Source organism: Haliotis rubra, unplaced genomic scaffold (genome assembly GCF_003918875.1).
Source record: "Haliotis rubra isolate DU_JTF1 unplaced genomic scaffold, ASM391887v1 Scf225, whole genome shotgun sequence".
NCBI classification, from domain to species: Eukaryota; Metazoa; Mollusca; class Gastropoda; order Lepetellida; family Haliotidae; genus Haliotis; species Haliotis rubra.
Genome location: NW_025766281.1, coordinates 890287 through 907918, shown reverse-complemented (window position 1 = coordinate 907918; position 17632 = coordinate 890287). Strand labels below are relative to the sequence as shown.

The following is a 17632-nucleotide window of genomic DNA, read 5'->3' as shown; positions in this document are numbered from 1 at the left end:
AAAATATACAAAGGGGTGTTTTCATAAAGTGTATATACAAGGAAAATTAGTAAAATAGGTTTTATTCCAGCAATATCACAGTGGGGAACAACAGGAAAGGGGAATTGAACCTGGGTTTTCAGCATGACGAAAGTGAACCCTTTAAGCACTAGACTACCCCACCGCCCCCTTCACAGATTGAGTTATGGTGAACAAATTTAGTTGAAAAGTTGATGAAACTGAAATCATTTCCAGAATAGTTACCAACTAAGCAAAAATTACAACACAAAGATAGTGACACATACCCATACACACAGACACACAGACATTTATAGATACTCACACAACTGGCACTGTTTACTTAGGGATGGACGGACAGACAGACAGACAGACAAATTACAGGACACTTACAAATGTTACTTAGAGATTAGTCAAGAGTGAGTGAGTGACTTGGGTTTTAGCCACTTTTAGCAATATTCCAGCAATATCACGGCGGAGGACACCAGAAATGGGCTTCACACACTGTACCCACGTGGGGAATCAAACCCGGTCTTCGGCGTGATGAGCGAACGCTTTAACCACTAGGCTACCCCACCGCCCTGATTAATCAAGAAGTTTGTCATGGAGTGAAATGTGGGAGTGAGGTGGTTAATATGGTGAATATAGTTACCCCATGGTATCTTAGCAACAGAAATAATTTGCCCTGATACTCACTCATGAATCCTCTGTAGTCAAGTGTACCAACCAAATGTCTCTGGTTCTGAGGGGTACAGGAATGACCAGGCAGCTACTCCCTCAATATCAATATCAACATCAAACTTAGGTGGGGTGAACCAAACCCATCCCCAAAACCTGAACATTCTCATCCCTACATGATAAACACCATCCTGTTTACATAATTCAACAATACACAACTTGTCAATCAACATGACGCCCATCTTACATGTAAACAACAGTAAATGCAAAACCTTTGTAAAAATATCCAAAACTATAAATACAGCAAAACTCAAATAACAACAATTCTTCTCAATCACGAACAACCCATGACGCGCAGTCACACTGTCAACACCGTCTGTGACGTCACAATACACGGTACACCCTCCCTCCTCCATCTTCACGGGTCACTGCTACAGTGCTCCACCCAGCGTCAACACTCAGTGTCGTGTGACACTGCATTCAGGTCACAAACGTTAGGATATTAAATTCAAACAAGACAACACACCTACTTTCACTACAGACACCTCAAGTTACTCAAGATATTCAAGATATCGAAATACTCAACATAATAGGCATAGTCTTCCTAGTATGTCTGGCCCCATATTGACACAAGAACAAGAACACAAATTAGGATGTGAGTGAGTTCAGTTTTACACCGCTTTTAACAATATTCCAGCTATATCACGGCAGGGGACACCAGAAATGAATTAGGATGTGAAACAGCATGTTCTCTCAGAGAAGGTATTTATGAGGGTAAATACCTCATGTGGCACTGATACGAGTGAGTGAGTGAGTGAGTGAGTGAGGTGAGTGAGTGAGTGAGTGAGTGAGTGAGTGAGTGAGGAGGAGGTGGTGAGAGGAGTGAGTGAGTGAGTGGAGTGAGAGAGAGTGAGCGAGCGAGCGAGGTTTTAATACCACTTTAACAGTACTCCTGTTTTACTGGTAATGGCTCACAGTCCCAACACATTATTTTCCCTTCTTTTCTAGATTTCCTCAGTCTTCCAAGTCTTCCAGGTTACTGGTGCTCCTTTTCAATTTAAATGGTTGGTTGGTTTGTTGTTTTACGCCGCACTCAACAATATACCAGCTATATGGCGGCGGTCTGTAAATAATCAAGTCTGGGTCAGACAATCCAGTGATCAGCATCATGAGCATCGATCTACACACTGGGATATGATGACATGTGTCAACCAAGTCGGCGAGTCTGACCACCCGATCCTGTTAGTCGTCTCTTACGACAAGCATCGGTTGCTGAAGATCAATTCTAACCCTGATCTTCACGAGTTAACATCATAACAACTTACTGAACTGTATTTATGTTGAAACTTGAATCTGCACATGTTGCAGTTCCACGGATAATTCACATACTATTCACATGACAACATATCAGAACCATTCAGACCAAATATAAATCATAACTCCACATCCTTATCGAAAGTTGAGCAGTATGGTCCTGCAGCGAACTCATCCTAACATCACGTCCCATCATCCTCATCTCCACACACAACATCATCTTGACACAAGAACGCAATCAACTAATTGCCCAGCTTCATCGACCACGGAGATCGGACTTAATGCCAGTGTTGTGCCCAGATTTAGGGTAGTACCTCTCGGGTTTTCTCCGCTCATGACCAACGTGTTCAACCCAGAGGAAACGGCCATCAGCAGTAATGGGCAGTGATAATGATGAATGCCTGCCTTGTAATTAGATCTCTTTGAACAAACACTGCAGGGCAGGTCACTAAGCTAATCCACTGCATTAGGAATAGGAGGTAAAACGCAAAACCAAAGTACTCTCTTTGAAATTTCATCTCCTTGAGATAGAGTGAGTGAGTGAGTTAACACTGCCCTACATCATTGTGGTCCTGTAAGCTTGGCAACATGGTGTGGGACTTCAACTATTGTTGCCTTGGAGATTTTACCAGGATGGGTTTTGTACTGCCTAGGATCATAATCGTGATAACTGTATGGAAACATGATGAAACCCAGGAGCCTGGAACAAACATGTAATCCCATCTGTAGACAAGGGGGTAGTCCCTGAAGGTTACAGAAAAATGTTCTATGTGGGAACCCGCAAGCATCCTGAAGTCATGTTTTTGTGAGTGAGTGAGTGAGTGAGTGAGTGAGTGAGTGAGTGAGTGAGTGAGTGAGTGAGTGAGTGAGTGAGTGAGGTTTAACATCGTGCTTGAGGCGGAGGAGACGAGGTGCATGTGTGTGTATGTATGTGTATTAGCGGCTGCTTGTACTAGCCCAGACTTAAGCTGGTTTTATAGTGCTAGCCTACTGAGATACCATGCCGCAGTGAAGCAGGAATACCGCACTCAGACACATTATACTGACTCCGAGCCGACCAGTCCTTGTTGTACCCATTAATGCCGAGCGCCAGGCAGGGACCAACAAGTACCATATTTTAACGTCTTTTGGTATGACGCGGTCGGGGATCGAACCCGCGACCTTCCGCTCTCCGGGCGGACGCTCTAACCACTACACCACGGAGGCAGTCGAGTGAGTGAGTAAGTGAGTGAGTGAGAGAGTTTTCACACCATTCTTAATCTTAGCAATATTCCAGCAGTTTCATGACAGAGGAACCAGAAATGGGCTTCACACATTGTAGACATGTTGGCAATTGAAACCTGGCCTTTGATGTACATGAACCAACACATAGTTGCTTCCTCCCCTGCTAGAGGTGAAAAGGGAAGAGAATGGCATATCATCAAATGTATAATCAGAAATCTGTGGGAGACTTAGTAATAAAACCTACCATTTTAATCAAAACTGCCCAGAAGGAAAAGGCTTGAAAAACATAACAGTGACCATTCGACCATACCATAAGGACCAGTTTACACTGAACATTAAACACAGAAGTTGACAACCAATTATTGCTTGCTCTGATCAAGATCATCATCTTACACTGTTCTTCCTTCATCAAGTTCACCATGGTAACGATCATACACGTGTCTGTGGTACATATATCATACTCCTCATCATCAGCACCCAAACCCATCTCTCAGTGACTGGTCGTGGACTTTCCACAACCCTTGAAACAATCTGCAACAAGCCAACTCTGTCCGTAACACCTGACCCAGGTTACCATGAGGTGACCATCAATCAATGCAGTGCTAACGAGCTAGCTTACCTGTACCTGACACAGGTGTGCTGATCTCTCTGACCTCACCTGGACACTGGCCAACAGGTGGTCAAGACAAACACAGGTGATTACCTGAGTCATGCCTTTCACATTCAAACATTACCTGTATAGTACAATGTTAGGCACGTTGAGCGGTGACGTTAGCTTAAGTAAGACTGGTTTCCATTGACCAAATGAAACATACTTTCAATTCTGATTTTTTCACTATATCTATACATGTGTAACCAGTCACCAAGAAACGTTTTCAAAACTAAAAGTTATACAATGTGTTTGTCTTTTTTTCACTGAAAGTTGATTTGACCAGACTGACCATTGAATTTCACTTCCAACCCTGATTTTTTTATCATATTTGTAAACAGTCATTGTGGAGCAGACGGTCTATCCACCAGACCAAGCAGACGGTCTATCCACCAGACCAAGCAGATGGTCTATCCACCAGACCAAGCCGATGGTCTATCCACCAGACCAAGCCGACGGTCTATCCACCAGACCAAGCCGACGGTCTATCCACCAGACCAAGCAGACGGTCTATCCACCAGACCAAGCAGACGGTCTATCCACCAGACCAAGCCGATGGTCTATCCACCAGACCAAGCAGACGGTCTATCCACCAGACCAAGCCGACGGTCTATCCACCAGACCAAGCAGACGGTCTATCCACCAGACCAAGCCGACAGATCCACCAGACCCGATGGTCTATCCACCTGTGACCCAGACCATGCCGATGGTCTATCCACCAGACCAAGCAGATGGTCTATCCACCAGACCAAGCCGATGGTCTATCCACCAGACCAAGCAGACGGTTCATCCACCAGACCAAGCCGATGGGTCTATCCACCAGGGCCTCATCGGTTCACAACCAGATGATTGTAAGATGGTCTATCCACAGTGACTGTAGCCAACGGGACGGTCGAAAGGAGCTCCAGACCATGCCGATGGTCTATCCACCAGACCAAGCCGATGGTCTATCCACCAGACCATGCCGATGGTCTATCCACCAGACCAAGCAAACATGTGTTCTACATGTTCTAGGCATTACGATTCTGTGACTGTCAACCCTGCCATGTGAACCATCCATAATCAGGTATCAAACCGATTCACAATTCTGGTTTAAAATCCATCTTCTTGAGCCAACACTCAGACCCTCGTGGCCTTTTTGGTGAACCTTTAACCCTTAGAAGTATTTAAACAGGATTTTAACTTCAAAGCAGTGATTTGTAATCAGGCTGTGTCAGTGACTCTTGGCACATTCTGTCTTTTATTTGCAGTGAAAGCCAAAAGAATTTAAAAACACTGACCCTGCAGGGAGTTTTTCGACTAAAATGATTACTTAGCAACACAACGATCATGGACACTGATGATGACTTTGGTTTGAAAATCGGGATATTTTTTATCCAGGATTTATCAGGGGAATAGCAAATAAACAAATAGTTCTTTTCGATGTCACAACCATGACCTTTGATAAACTCTCCATACCAGCGATGACGCCCTGCCGTACACAACAAAAACAACACAAAACAACAATCCAGTGTTCTCTTCAAAGGAACACTTAACGCACTAGAATAACATGTAAATAACACTAATGGATGAACAATCTTTGACTTCTTTAAACGGCATTTCGATTCGATGTTGGTATGATGGACAAGTGTAATGCTTTGTTGCTTGATAATGGTTTCTTCTTTGATTGGCAAGTTTTAGAAGTTGGAGAGTCAGATAACGACAAACTTTATGGATGAACAACTTCGTTATTCAGGTGGTGCGACGTTTTGATACAGATTTCTGTATCTTTGTCAAGCAGTATCGAATCTGTATCAAAACATTGCATTACCTGAATAACAAGCGTAGCAAGCCAATGTTTTGTGAAAGCCTTATAGGTTGCAAAGCTTTATATTTAGATAGTATTGATGGCTTGCCCAACCTTTTTAGCAACAATCATGTGTAAGCCCGGGCTTTTTTTCATAATGGTAACTATGCCCCTGAATAAAGAAGTTGTTCATCTATAACGTTTGTCCTTACCTAACTTGATAATGGTGTAGTATCTACACTGCAATGGCAGACATAAAGAGGTTGTATATCCTTAGAAAATCTTTTTCCATGTAAAAGAATCTCTGCTTTGGCAAACGTGATCAGTGATGTCACAGACATTCTTACCCTAATCTTCCATGATGTCTTGTTATTGTTTTTTCTCAACAATTCAGCTTATGGTTCAAGGTCAATGTCGCCAAACTTATCCCACATGCGGCAATCGTTTGATCCAGTTTGTGTCAATCGGGTCAACCGGTGCCAAATATGTTGCTCTTCAACCAACACAAATATGGCATATGCTGGCAAATATCACGATATAGACCCCTGCACAAACAATCAATTCATCAAAATATTATCTCAGCAATTACACGCTCTTTAGTGTTGTTTTAGCTCTGATCCTGAGACAACAACCAATATGGTTAAGAAATTTGTCATTTGGCACGATGTTCTATTTGGATTGTTCGGAGCAAATGTTTTGTTTGACTGCAAACAGAATTTCTGGATTAAGCACCGATTTAGATTCCAGACAATGTCATGTTGAGTAGTCAGCACTATTAGAACATAAACAGAATTCTCATGGGCAACATATGTACCTGGATCCCAACCCAAAAGCTTTCGTAACGTTACGACCTATCGTAACTCTATACGTTATCATAGGTTTATGAATGGCATAGTGCTACAAATGTTTTGTGGGTAAGGTCCCTGGAGATCCTCGATACTATTCTAATTAGGAACAGCCAATTACAATTCAGTGTGCTGATCCACAAAGTGTTTGTAACTTTATGACCTATCGTAACACTATACTGTATCATAGGCTTACGAATGGCATAGTGCTACAACTGACTGACTGAGTTTGGTTTTACGCCGCTTTTAGCAATATTCCAGCAACATCACGGCGGGGGACACCAGAAATGGGCTTCACACATTGTACCCATCGGGGGATTCGAACCCGGGTCTTTGGCGTGACGAGCCAACGCTTTAACCACTAGGCTACCCCACCGCCCCTATAGTGCTACAAACATTTTGTGGACGGGAACCCTGATTACCAACTGTATGTATTGTCAATATTCTACTACAGTCTTACCGATCTGACATCACAGAAACAATTAAACATATACTTGATATATTCATGTTTAACATTTCATTACCATACTGACCATAATATGCATCCCCACACTTTGAAAACTGACAAAGGAGGCACTTATTAAAACAATACACAAACGAAATATGTTGTTGTTTTTTTAAATGCTGCACTCGTCCATATTCCAGCTATTCCACAATTGGTCTTCAGCATGGTCATAGTATCCGAATTACGTAGATCGATGCTCATGCTGTTGATCACTGGATTGTCTGGTCCAGACACGATTATTTACAGACTGCCGCTGCACAGCTGGAATATTGCTGAGTGTGGCATAAAACTAAACCCACTCACTCACTATTACAAAACCAAACAGGGGTGGATGGGTGGCTTAGTGGTTGCCTGTTGTCCTGAAAGCCTGGGTTCAATTCCCCACATGGGTACAATGTGTGAAGCCAATTTTTCAGCACCCAGTCATGAATATTGCTGGAATATTGCTTAAAGGGGCAGAAAACGCTCTCACTCACTCACTTGAAACAGAATATGTTTTCAAATACTGCCTCTCTGAGCCAGAGGATACAGAGTTTGTCCGGAGAGGGAAAGATCGATGGGTCTGTTCTCTGGCAGGTCAAATACAGAATGGCTTGTTGTTACCTTGCTAGCCTCACTGTCAGCATGCAAGTCATGAATTATAAATCAAGAAAGGCCATGCAAGTCTAAGATTAATCAGTTCATTCTGAAGAAAATGAATAAAAGTCTCAGGCTCCTTTTCATTACTGTATAGGACCGTCTATAACTGACTGGAAACCCACATGGATAAGTTAGCAAACTTGACCTTAAAATGTCAGTGTCAAATCTACTGCAATAAAAGACGTCTATTCATAAAAATATATTCCTACTTCATTGAAAATATATTCATTTCTAATGAATATTTTTCTGACTTTTAGTGATAATCAGACTTCAATCAGTTGAGGTTAGCATCTGACGCATCTACTGCAATAAAGACGTCTATTCATAAAAAGTTAAACTAATGCATTTATCTCTGGAAGTAAAACTAATGCATTTTATCTGAAAATATGTAAATTTGATGGCAACAAGCAAATACGTTTAACTTGAAAAGGGCTTAGAGAGACGGGACATTCAGAACTTGTAGAGAATCTAGACATGTTTCATTTAATGTCATAGACATTACATTAAGGGCTGGTTGGACACAGAATGCAGCTCATGTCTGTTACATGTCATATGCATACAAACGTGGTGTATCAGGATATTTATTGATACTTGACATGCTTGTCATGCTACCTAGTGTTTTGGTATACGTCTGGAAGCTGACAGGTGCCTGGTGATATTTAATGTGTTTTGAAATCAGCATGTATAGCTGCCAGATGTCCTGAATTGTGTGTTAGAAATTCCTACAAGTACAATAAAAGAAAAATAGTCCCAAGGATACCATCAAAGAAGGCCTTTCACTGTCTGCTATGAACGCATCTCTATTTATTAAGCGGTATGATTTAAAATAGAAACTAAGTAATAAAATTATCATGGAGGAAGGTCTGTAAATGATCATGTCTGGACCAGAAAATCCAGTGATTGACATCAAGAGCATAGATCTACGCAATTCTGATATCATGACATGTGTCGACCAAGTCAGCAAGCTTGACCATCGGATCCCATTAGTCACCTCTTACCACAAGCATGGGTTAATGAAGACCAGTTCTAACCCAGATCTTCACGGGTGCATCCACCCCTATTTGGTTTTGAAACAGCAACTGATTTGTTAATAATAAATACAACCCTAGAGTTACTTTGTTTTCTGTTTAAAGATCAAACTTTTTCTATTTGACGAGAAAACGATTGGTCATTGTATGAAGAGAAAACTCTTGTTTCCATTTGATGATAAACTTTTTTCTATGTAATGTTAAAGTGTACAGCATGATGTCACAAGATCCTGGGTGACTCAGTGTGAAGACAATGGTGAGATTGTTGGTTTGAGGAAGCTGATGTCCCAGCTACTACATGGTACTGTGGCCACATCATACCCACAGGAACAGTAACTAGGCTACAGCATTTAGCAATGGCTGCATGTGGTTAGTCATGGATTCACGGAAATTCTTATTGACAGATTCCGTCTTCCTGGTGTACCAGCTGGCCTGACAGCCCTGAGAAGCATAGAAACTAGTGTTGGGAAATGGTTAAAATCTCACAATTGATGATTGGTTCATTCCAACCGATCAATCATCGAAAAAAAAATTGGTTAGCGAGATTTATCAAATTCTCTTGGTTATGTTTGTTGATGCACAAAAAATATAGAAAAACATGTAGCTCTTTTGGTTCTTTGTGGCCAATTGCACAAAATGCATTTACAAATTTCACATCTTTAAAGGATGACTAGTATGTTAAGAACATAAATTTTCTGGAATCTTTAAGCTAAATTCAATCATGACTTGGAAGGGGCTTGTAGTACTTATGAATTGTAACAGACAAAAACAACCTTTTGAAAAATGTTGTTAATGCAAACAAGTGTTCCAAAATTGTTTGTGTTCGATCATGAGAAAACATGATCGATTGCTTTCGCCGTTTAGTCATTGCGACCAATCTTCGATTATTTCAATTAATCAGACCCCTACTAATAGACACAAGTTTTCCAGAATCTTGATGATTTATTTGTATGCATTTATTTGATTTTCCAGATTTACAAGATTAATATGATTGAGTGAGTGCATGAGTGAGTGAGTGTGTGAGTGAGTGAGTGAGTGAGTGAGTGAGTGAGTGAGTGAGTGAGTGAGTGAGTGAGTGAGTGAGAGTGAGTGAGTGAGGAGGAGTGAGTGAGTGAGTGAGTGAGTGAGTGAGTGAGTGAGTGAGTGAGACAGTTTTTATAACCCTCTTATCAATATTCCAGTGAAGTATGTTGAACATGTGTGGCATTGAAGCCAGGGATTCAGCATGAACATGAAAGTTTTAACCACTAATAAGGCTTCCCTACCATCTGAGATTAACTTGAGAAAACTGATTAACAACAAAACTGTTACTCCTCCACACTACAGTATTCCATCACTATGACAACACCCTGTAAATAATCAATCTGGATCAGACAAGCCAATGACTGATATTATGAGACATGATCCATACGTTGTGGTGTACTGTATCAACCAAGTGACTGAGTCGGACCACACATTAAAGTGAAAACATGCATAGCTTATTGTGACCAATGTTCATGCAGATTCCCTGACAACAAAGGTTGGTTCTTTGTTAGAACTGCTGCTTCACGACAACTAATTCTGATCGGGGATGATCAAGTACGCGGTGGAATGCCACTTGCAGCCTTAGGAATACTGACTGACCCAGAGGACTAGTGTAACTGATAAGTCAAGGAGTCAATATTAATACCAGAATGATCAAAAGTGACGACTTAAAGACTGCAAGATCCTCATACTTTTAGCAGCAATTCGCAAAGATGCAAGAACGCTTTGCAAAAACCTCACTGGGTAGCACAGTGGTGTGTTTGCTTGTAACACGGTCTGAGTCTAAATCCTGAAGTCTACTACTCTGAAAATTCATATTTAGGACCCTGTCAAGATATTTGATGTAGGTTAGTGGTTAAAGTGTTCAATTGTCATTCCGAAGGACCAGGTTTGATTCCTCATATAGGAAGCCCCCACAATTAGGACGTCCTTATTTAGTAACAGAATATGGTTAAAGGCAGCATAATACCGAGCTCACTTACTCCTATTACACCAGTTAGAAAAAGGCCTTACAAAAGACAATGCACATGTTGTGAAATTTATCCTCACTTCTTGTGAACCATGACTGTCGACTGACTGAGTTTGGTTTTACAACGCTTTTAGCAATATTCCAGCAACATCACGGCGGGGGACACCAGAAATGGGCTTCACACATTGTACCCATGTGGGGATTCGAAACCTGGGTCTTCGGCGTGATGAGCCAAAGCTTTAACCACTAGGCTACCCCACCGCCCTCCATGACTGTCGAAACCTCCTTCAACTTTAGATCAACCTTCTTTATCACCAAAAACGTACAACAATCAGAACTACAAATAACGTTGATAACCTTTCCACCTCTGTGTGCAATAAATAAAATAACAATCTGTGATCCGGTGGGAATCGTGACTCGTGCAGCTGTAAGCCACACATGGACCGATTACAGGTGTGATCCTGATCCCTGCTAATAATAGATTGATATATACTGCTTACTGCCTTCCTTGACACTCAGAGAACATCTGACTCCATCATGACTCGCCATATTACCCAGGATTTGTTATCTTCAAAGTTTAATACAGGCCTGAGAAAATATGTATGGATTAATTCAGAAAGGATATTTGACAGATACATCTTGAGAATGGTTAAAGTTAAATATCTGTATTAGTTAGGAATTTCTCGTTTTACAGATTTTTGTCGTCAGAAAACCTATAGGCAGGAGGGAAATAAAAATAAAGATAACAATCACCAGCCAAAGCAATATTACTTTAAATACTAAAAGAGTTTTACTTTTGGCAATTTATGAAGTGTATATGGTGCAAAAAACAATAAAAAAATTTTTTTTTTGTAAGTTTACATTTTTGGCCAATGAAAACATTAGGATTTTTTTATGAGCGGAGAAAATTAATTTTTACTTTTTTTTCTTATTCTGGAAAAATTACGACCGGTGGATCCTTAAAACAAGAAATAAACTTGGTCTGGCCCATGCAAGAATAATATACAAAAATACTCAATACACTTCTTCAAGCAAATGAAAGTCCAACTTTCGACATTTTTTGGTTTTTAAAACTAATCAAAACCTTATTGCTTTTAGTCTTGTAGTCCAATCTAATTGAACAAGACAAAAATGTTTGTTGTTTCAAATTTCTATTAGTTTTACTTCGTTTGTGGCAAAATAAAGATCGGGAAATGGTTCGGGACTAGCTTCTAGTCAATGAAGACTGCCATTATTGGATTTTACTCATCCTCTGAACAAGTTAGCAGTCTCGGCCAACAGAGTAGAACTAATTTCCAAGGCTTCAATCACTGGCCCTTAAAATAACCTGCCCTACATTTTTTAGACGATTGTTAATCGCGTGCTCAACCCTGATCCAGACTCCATTATTATTTACATGGAGCTGGAACACTGCCAAGAGGTGCATTAATAACAAGCAAATAACATGTATTAACTGACAATTGAAAGAAGAGGTTAGTGTGTCTCATGGTGGACAGAGATTTCCACATTTCTCAAGATAAGCTCCACGACGGGACAATGCAACAAGAATATTTTCAGGGATCATGGTGGGATTTGGCCCAATACAACATTTTAGGGTATTGGTATCTGCTGGGTTTGATTCCCTGAATCTCTTGATTAGGATCCCAGTTATTGAAGCAACATTGATCATTGGTTTCATGAAATAGGTAGACATCTTTGTATCATTTAGGCTTCTCATCTACTCACCTCACCCACTCACTCACACACCCACCCATCCACTCACTCACTCACTCACCCATCCACATGTGAAGATCTGTATTAGAATTGGGTTTCAGCAACCTGAGTTTGTCGTGAGAGGCTACAAACGGGATCGAGCGGTTAGGCTCACTGACTTGGTTGATATATGCTATTGTATCCCAATTACGTAGATTGATGCTCATGCTGTTGATCACTGGATTGTCTTGTCCAGACTTGATTTATTTACAGACTGCAGCCATCTAGCTGGAATATTGCTGAGTGCGGCGTTAAACAACAAACAAACAAACAAACTTATTCACCCACCTACCCATCCATTCACTCACTCACTCTACCCTCCCACTCACTCACTCACTCACTCACAGTAAATCATGATAATATTCTGATAATGTTTATCTCTACCCTCTCAGCTTCCCGGAAACATGTCTGCTGCAAAATATTATCATCCTGCATTCTCCACAAAATACCCAGAAACCAACAATTCAACAAAACATTGTTTACAAGTCATCTATTTTCATCTTAGCGAACATCTCTCCCATCGCTGACAGTAACTTCAGACAGTAGGTCCATTATCATAGGACCTGACCGTTACCGACTCCTTCTACAGATGCAGGTCTGCCGAACCCTCAGAGACTTCAAGTCTGTGAGAAGTCTTACAATTAACAAATAACCCCATACTTCCTTCCTCATGTGCACTAAATGCACCTATTGTATCCTAAGTTTGTAAAACTATAAACAGGATAAATTAGATAATTTTCAATTTATTTAGATTTCGGAAGAAATTTCACTGTCTGTGTTTGAAGTCACGTATTTTTACATTTGAGGTATCATCTTGGAGATTCATAAATAACTGATGCAGTTTCTCTCATTTCCTGAAATTGATTTTTGCAAAGAGTCAGTGTGAATATACTGGGGACTGCTTGTTTTGCATTCATACCACAATGTATATTTGTGGATTGTGTTTGTGTGAGGTACGTGTGAAATTGCTTGCTTGTGTGTGACGCAGCGTGCATATGTGTGTGTGTGTTTGTGTGTGTGAGAGAGTGTGTGTGTAAGAAAACCCTATCATCAGACAAGTGGCTAGACAACCCTATAGTCCAGTGTATGTTACAATTGGAATTACACTTTCTTAGTAAAGTACAAATTCTAGTTCTTTTTGTGGTCGAGTCCCATCTTGGATTCAAACTACCAATCTCAGAGTCAGGCACCTAACAGCCGGCACACAACGTCAGCGATCTAACCCACTAATCATAGTGGCGTCCACAAATTTGAATGATGGTCTCATAACTGGTTATCTACATCACATTCTTTGTCTACTCTTCTGACAAGTGGAAATTGGCATAACTCCCATGACATTGTGAATTCAATAATATACTGACTGACTGAGTTTGGTTTTACGCCACTTTTAGCAATATTCGCTAAATTTTAGCCAACGCTTTAACCACTAGACTACCCCACCGCCCCTCAATAATATAGACTAGGAAAACTTTATCAATGCTTATACTACAACCCATTTCTATATTCGAATTTGTTCTTTTATGCTCATTTTATTCCTGGATGGTTGGAATAAAGGCATCTAGCCCTGCCTCTTGTTATCATGTAGACTGGTTTTAAATAACAAAAAATTTTGGGTGGCAACATTTGAAAATCTGTACAATTCGTCCATAAAGGTCAATGCCAACTTGTATGCCTCAGATGATCTACATATCAACTGGTGTATAAAAGTGTCATCATCCCTGACCACAGCTGACCTTGGAATCAGTGTCCAACAGCAATACATACTGCACAGCTGACTGTCACAGCAATCAACAGCACACAGGTTATGTCAATCAGTGACAAATAAGTGATTATGGTAGTGAAAAATGTGGTTTTTAGTGGAGAGTGAGTGAGTGACTAGTTTTATGACGCTTTTAGCAATATTCCAGCAATATCACAGCAAGGGACACCAGAAATGGGTTTCACACATTGTACCGGGAATCGAACCCGGGTCCTCAGCGTGACGAACGAACACTTTAACCACTAGGCCACCGCAATGCCTGTTTTTAACTCAATAGAAAATATAAAATTAAAGATTTTGTTTAATCAGGTTGGACTGCGGCCAGTGAAGTGATGAAAACACCAAAGACGATGTTGGAAAACTCTGTTTTAGTCGAATAATGTTTCTCAAAATTATTTTAATTGTCAAAGAAATATTTATCATTGACATTGTTTAAAAATAATGTTTATTTTGATTTATTAATTTCGAATGCTTTTTTAGGGTAGGCAGCTTTAGTAAACAAGCAAATATATGTAAAGCCTTACAATTCCAATACAAAACAAAATACTCAGAGCTAAACCTATCAGTCTCTGAAAACACGGCCTACCAAGCAGGAAGTCCTGTTTATCACAAAATTGGCAACACTGACAGACATCACACCACACAAACATGACATCTGACTTGTGAAACTGTTATTATTTACAAACCTCCTCTCACGATAACCATAACATATACTTCCTCATTTGTCAAAACACAATTTAATTTGGTCGCAAACAGGCGATGCCAGGTTTAGATTGACCAACAACAAAAGGCATTGTTTTATATAAATACAACACTTCCTGCCCTCAGCTGCCTGTTCATTAACTGTAAATGTTTCTGTTTATGTGTGTGTCGGAGTCAACAGGTAGATGAGGGGCCCATGAAGCAGGGTCTTTGTTCTCTGCGAGGCCGCTGTGGGTGACGCGACTGCCGAGTTTTCCTACGTACATGTTTGTTACTGTTTCGCATCTTGGCTTCACTAAATAATGTATGTGCATTGTGGGTAATGGCTGGTAAATATTTCAAGAAATGACGAAAATGCTCAAAATGTTAAATAGTTGGTTTGATCCCTGACCTCCGTAGTCGTCTCAGCCAAATTACTTCTTGTAAAATGTAAACATGTTGTTTTGTTGTTAAACACAGTTGAATTTCTAACAGTGCTGTTACTTTAAAATAAGAGGTGCCATGAATGATAAGTTTGTTAGTTGTTGTTTTACGCCCTAATCAGCAATATTCCAGCAATTTTGATGCTGGCCTGTAATTAATCAAGTCTGAACCAGATAATCTGGTCTGTGTACATACAGCCAGTTATATCCAGTTCTGTCTGGCTGATGGATATGGCTACTGCCATTCATATTGAAATTCATTGCAAAACTGATTGATGTACACCAATAAGCCCGGAATATATTGCCTGCATTCTTCCATTTGTCATTTGTTACAAACCTGAAAAACATGTATTCATACACTGAACTTCCCAATACATCAGTGTTCCCAATTCCCAATTTGTAGTCGTCAGCCATATTGGATGTCGTTTGATCACAATCCATGCACAACGAATACATCAGATACGGAACATGGTCGTGATTAGTTTCACTTTCTAAATCACAGGAATCAAGTTTCCCCACTCATTACTTATGTAAACTTCGACAACAAAATGAAAACATGCATGATTTTGAAAAACACAATACACCAGTACAATCAAACCTATTGTCAACCAAATTCACGAGCATGTCAAATCATATAACATTCCAGTAAAACAGGGGTGGTGGGGTAGCCCTGTGGTCAAATTGCTCGTAAGGCCGAAGACCCGGGTTCGATTCCCCACATGGGTACAATGTGTGAAGCCCATATTTGTTTTCCCCCACAGTAATATTGCTGGAATATTGCTAAAAGCAGCGTAAAACTAAACTCACTCACTCACTCAAAAGTAATACAGCGTCCACCTCTACTGGTCAAGTGACCATATTAAGACAGGACATGATGACATGATCCTATCAAAATGGCCTGAGGTCAGTTTTACAGCCAGTTCCTACAGGCTGATAATTACGAATTATGATACAAAGTAGGTCTGCTACACTGCAGTACTTCATGTACTAGGAAATTACAAGCCATATCACCTGCCATAACAGGAAACTGCCCAATGATACATTGTGATCAATGGCGGCTTACCCAGCATCATCAATTTACTTCATGCTCATTTGTTTATCATCCCCCCAAAGAGAATGCTAATGATATCAAGAAGAAAAATATACTTAAACCCATGTTGATTTAATTAAAGGCTACTAACATAATCTCTAAACCTGCAAAACATTAAAAAATTGGTGAATTTATTAATTTTAAGTTTCATAAAATTACACTGCACCCTTAAGAATCTTTCAATGTCATGAAAATAAAGCCACGTTTCCTTCCCATGGATTTACAGCAGTCAGTTTTTTCAGAATCAGATTTTTTTAACAATCTTGCAAACATAATTTACAGACAGAGAACCTTTGTTGATATAACCACAGCAGAAGAAAGAACTGAGTGGTCGATGGGGTCCCCCAAAGAACTCAACATTCATTTCTGTTCTTTCAATAAAATTCCAAATCGGTGAACATTTTCAATAAATTCTCCAAGTATTCATCACAGTGAGATGACCGAAACAAACTACAACTTTCCAGGGCACAGGAAACAACCCTGTGCCAAGACCAAGCGCCATTTGTTTGCAAAAGTGAATACTTCGAAAGACTCGAATTTCCCTGAGCTGAAGATTAATCCTGATGCAAATCGCCAGTTGCTGCAGTAAAAGCTCTCCTTGGCAAAAGGCAAAGGAAAATATTTGAAGAATCTTAATTGTTGAGCAAGTGGAGCTTGTCTGTGTTTTACTGTCCCGAGATTGGACGCGAAACTAAGCATCTCTTCCGTCGATCGTCGCAGGGTACTACTTCACCTGGAAGCTGGTCCAGATTACTAAAAGAAACTTCAACACAGCTATTTTATCAACAGCCATGAGACTCCTTTCCGGTTTACAAATCTTAATTTGCAGATCCCGTCTCTATTCATCTGTTTAAGGTTTTACGTTATCTCACATGTATCATGTTGAAAGGAAATCGCTTTCAATAAACCAGCACACAGATCACACTGTACCTTAAATAAGTTGAAGAAAACGGTTTTTCCGCCCCTGGGTGTGGGTGAACATTTTCTCATAAAAATTTGAATCAAGAAATGTGATACCAAATGATTGCCAGGCAAAGTATTTTAACTTACTTCAGCGGAAGATAGAGCAGATGTTTGTTGATGCATCTGCGACATTCCTGCATTATGATTTAAACTTTGTGTTTTAAAGTTTAAAATTTAATTTAAAATATAAAAATTTGGATTCACTATGGCAGAGAACATTTATGGTAATAACAGGACATCACATGACAGCTCCAGGGGCAGAGAATAATTGAGACGAAGCAACAGA

General features: G+C 40.2%; 1 protein-coding gene across 4 annotated transcripts in view; it reads right to left on the bottom strand.

The window, feature by feature from the left end:
• The window catches only part of LOC124277659 (breakpoint cluster region protein-like), an 82860-nt gene that overhangs the window by 31926 nt on the left and 33302 nt on the right, over positions 1 to 17632 (bottom strand). Inside the window, exon 1 of one of the 4 annotated variants that reach the window (XM_046713391.1) lies at positions 694 to 787. The exons of the other annotated variants lie outside the window; for them this stretch is intronic. Within the exon in view, the coding sequence (XP_046569347.1) occupies positions 694 to 697 (4 nt within the window). The 5' untranslated portion in view covers positions 698 to 787. Of the gene's footprint in view, positions 1 to 693; positions 788 to 17632 lie in introns of those variants that run through there. 4 annotated transcript variants of the gene reach the window in all.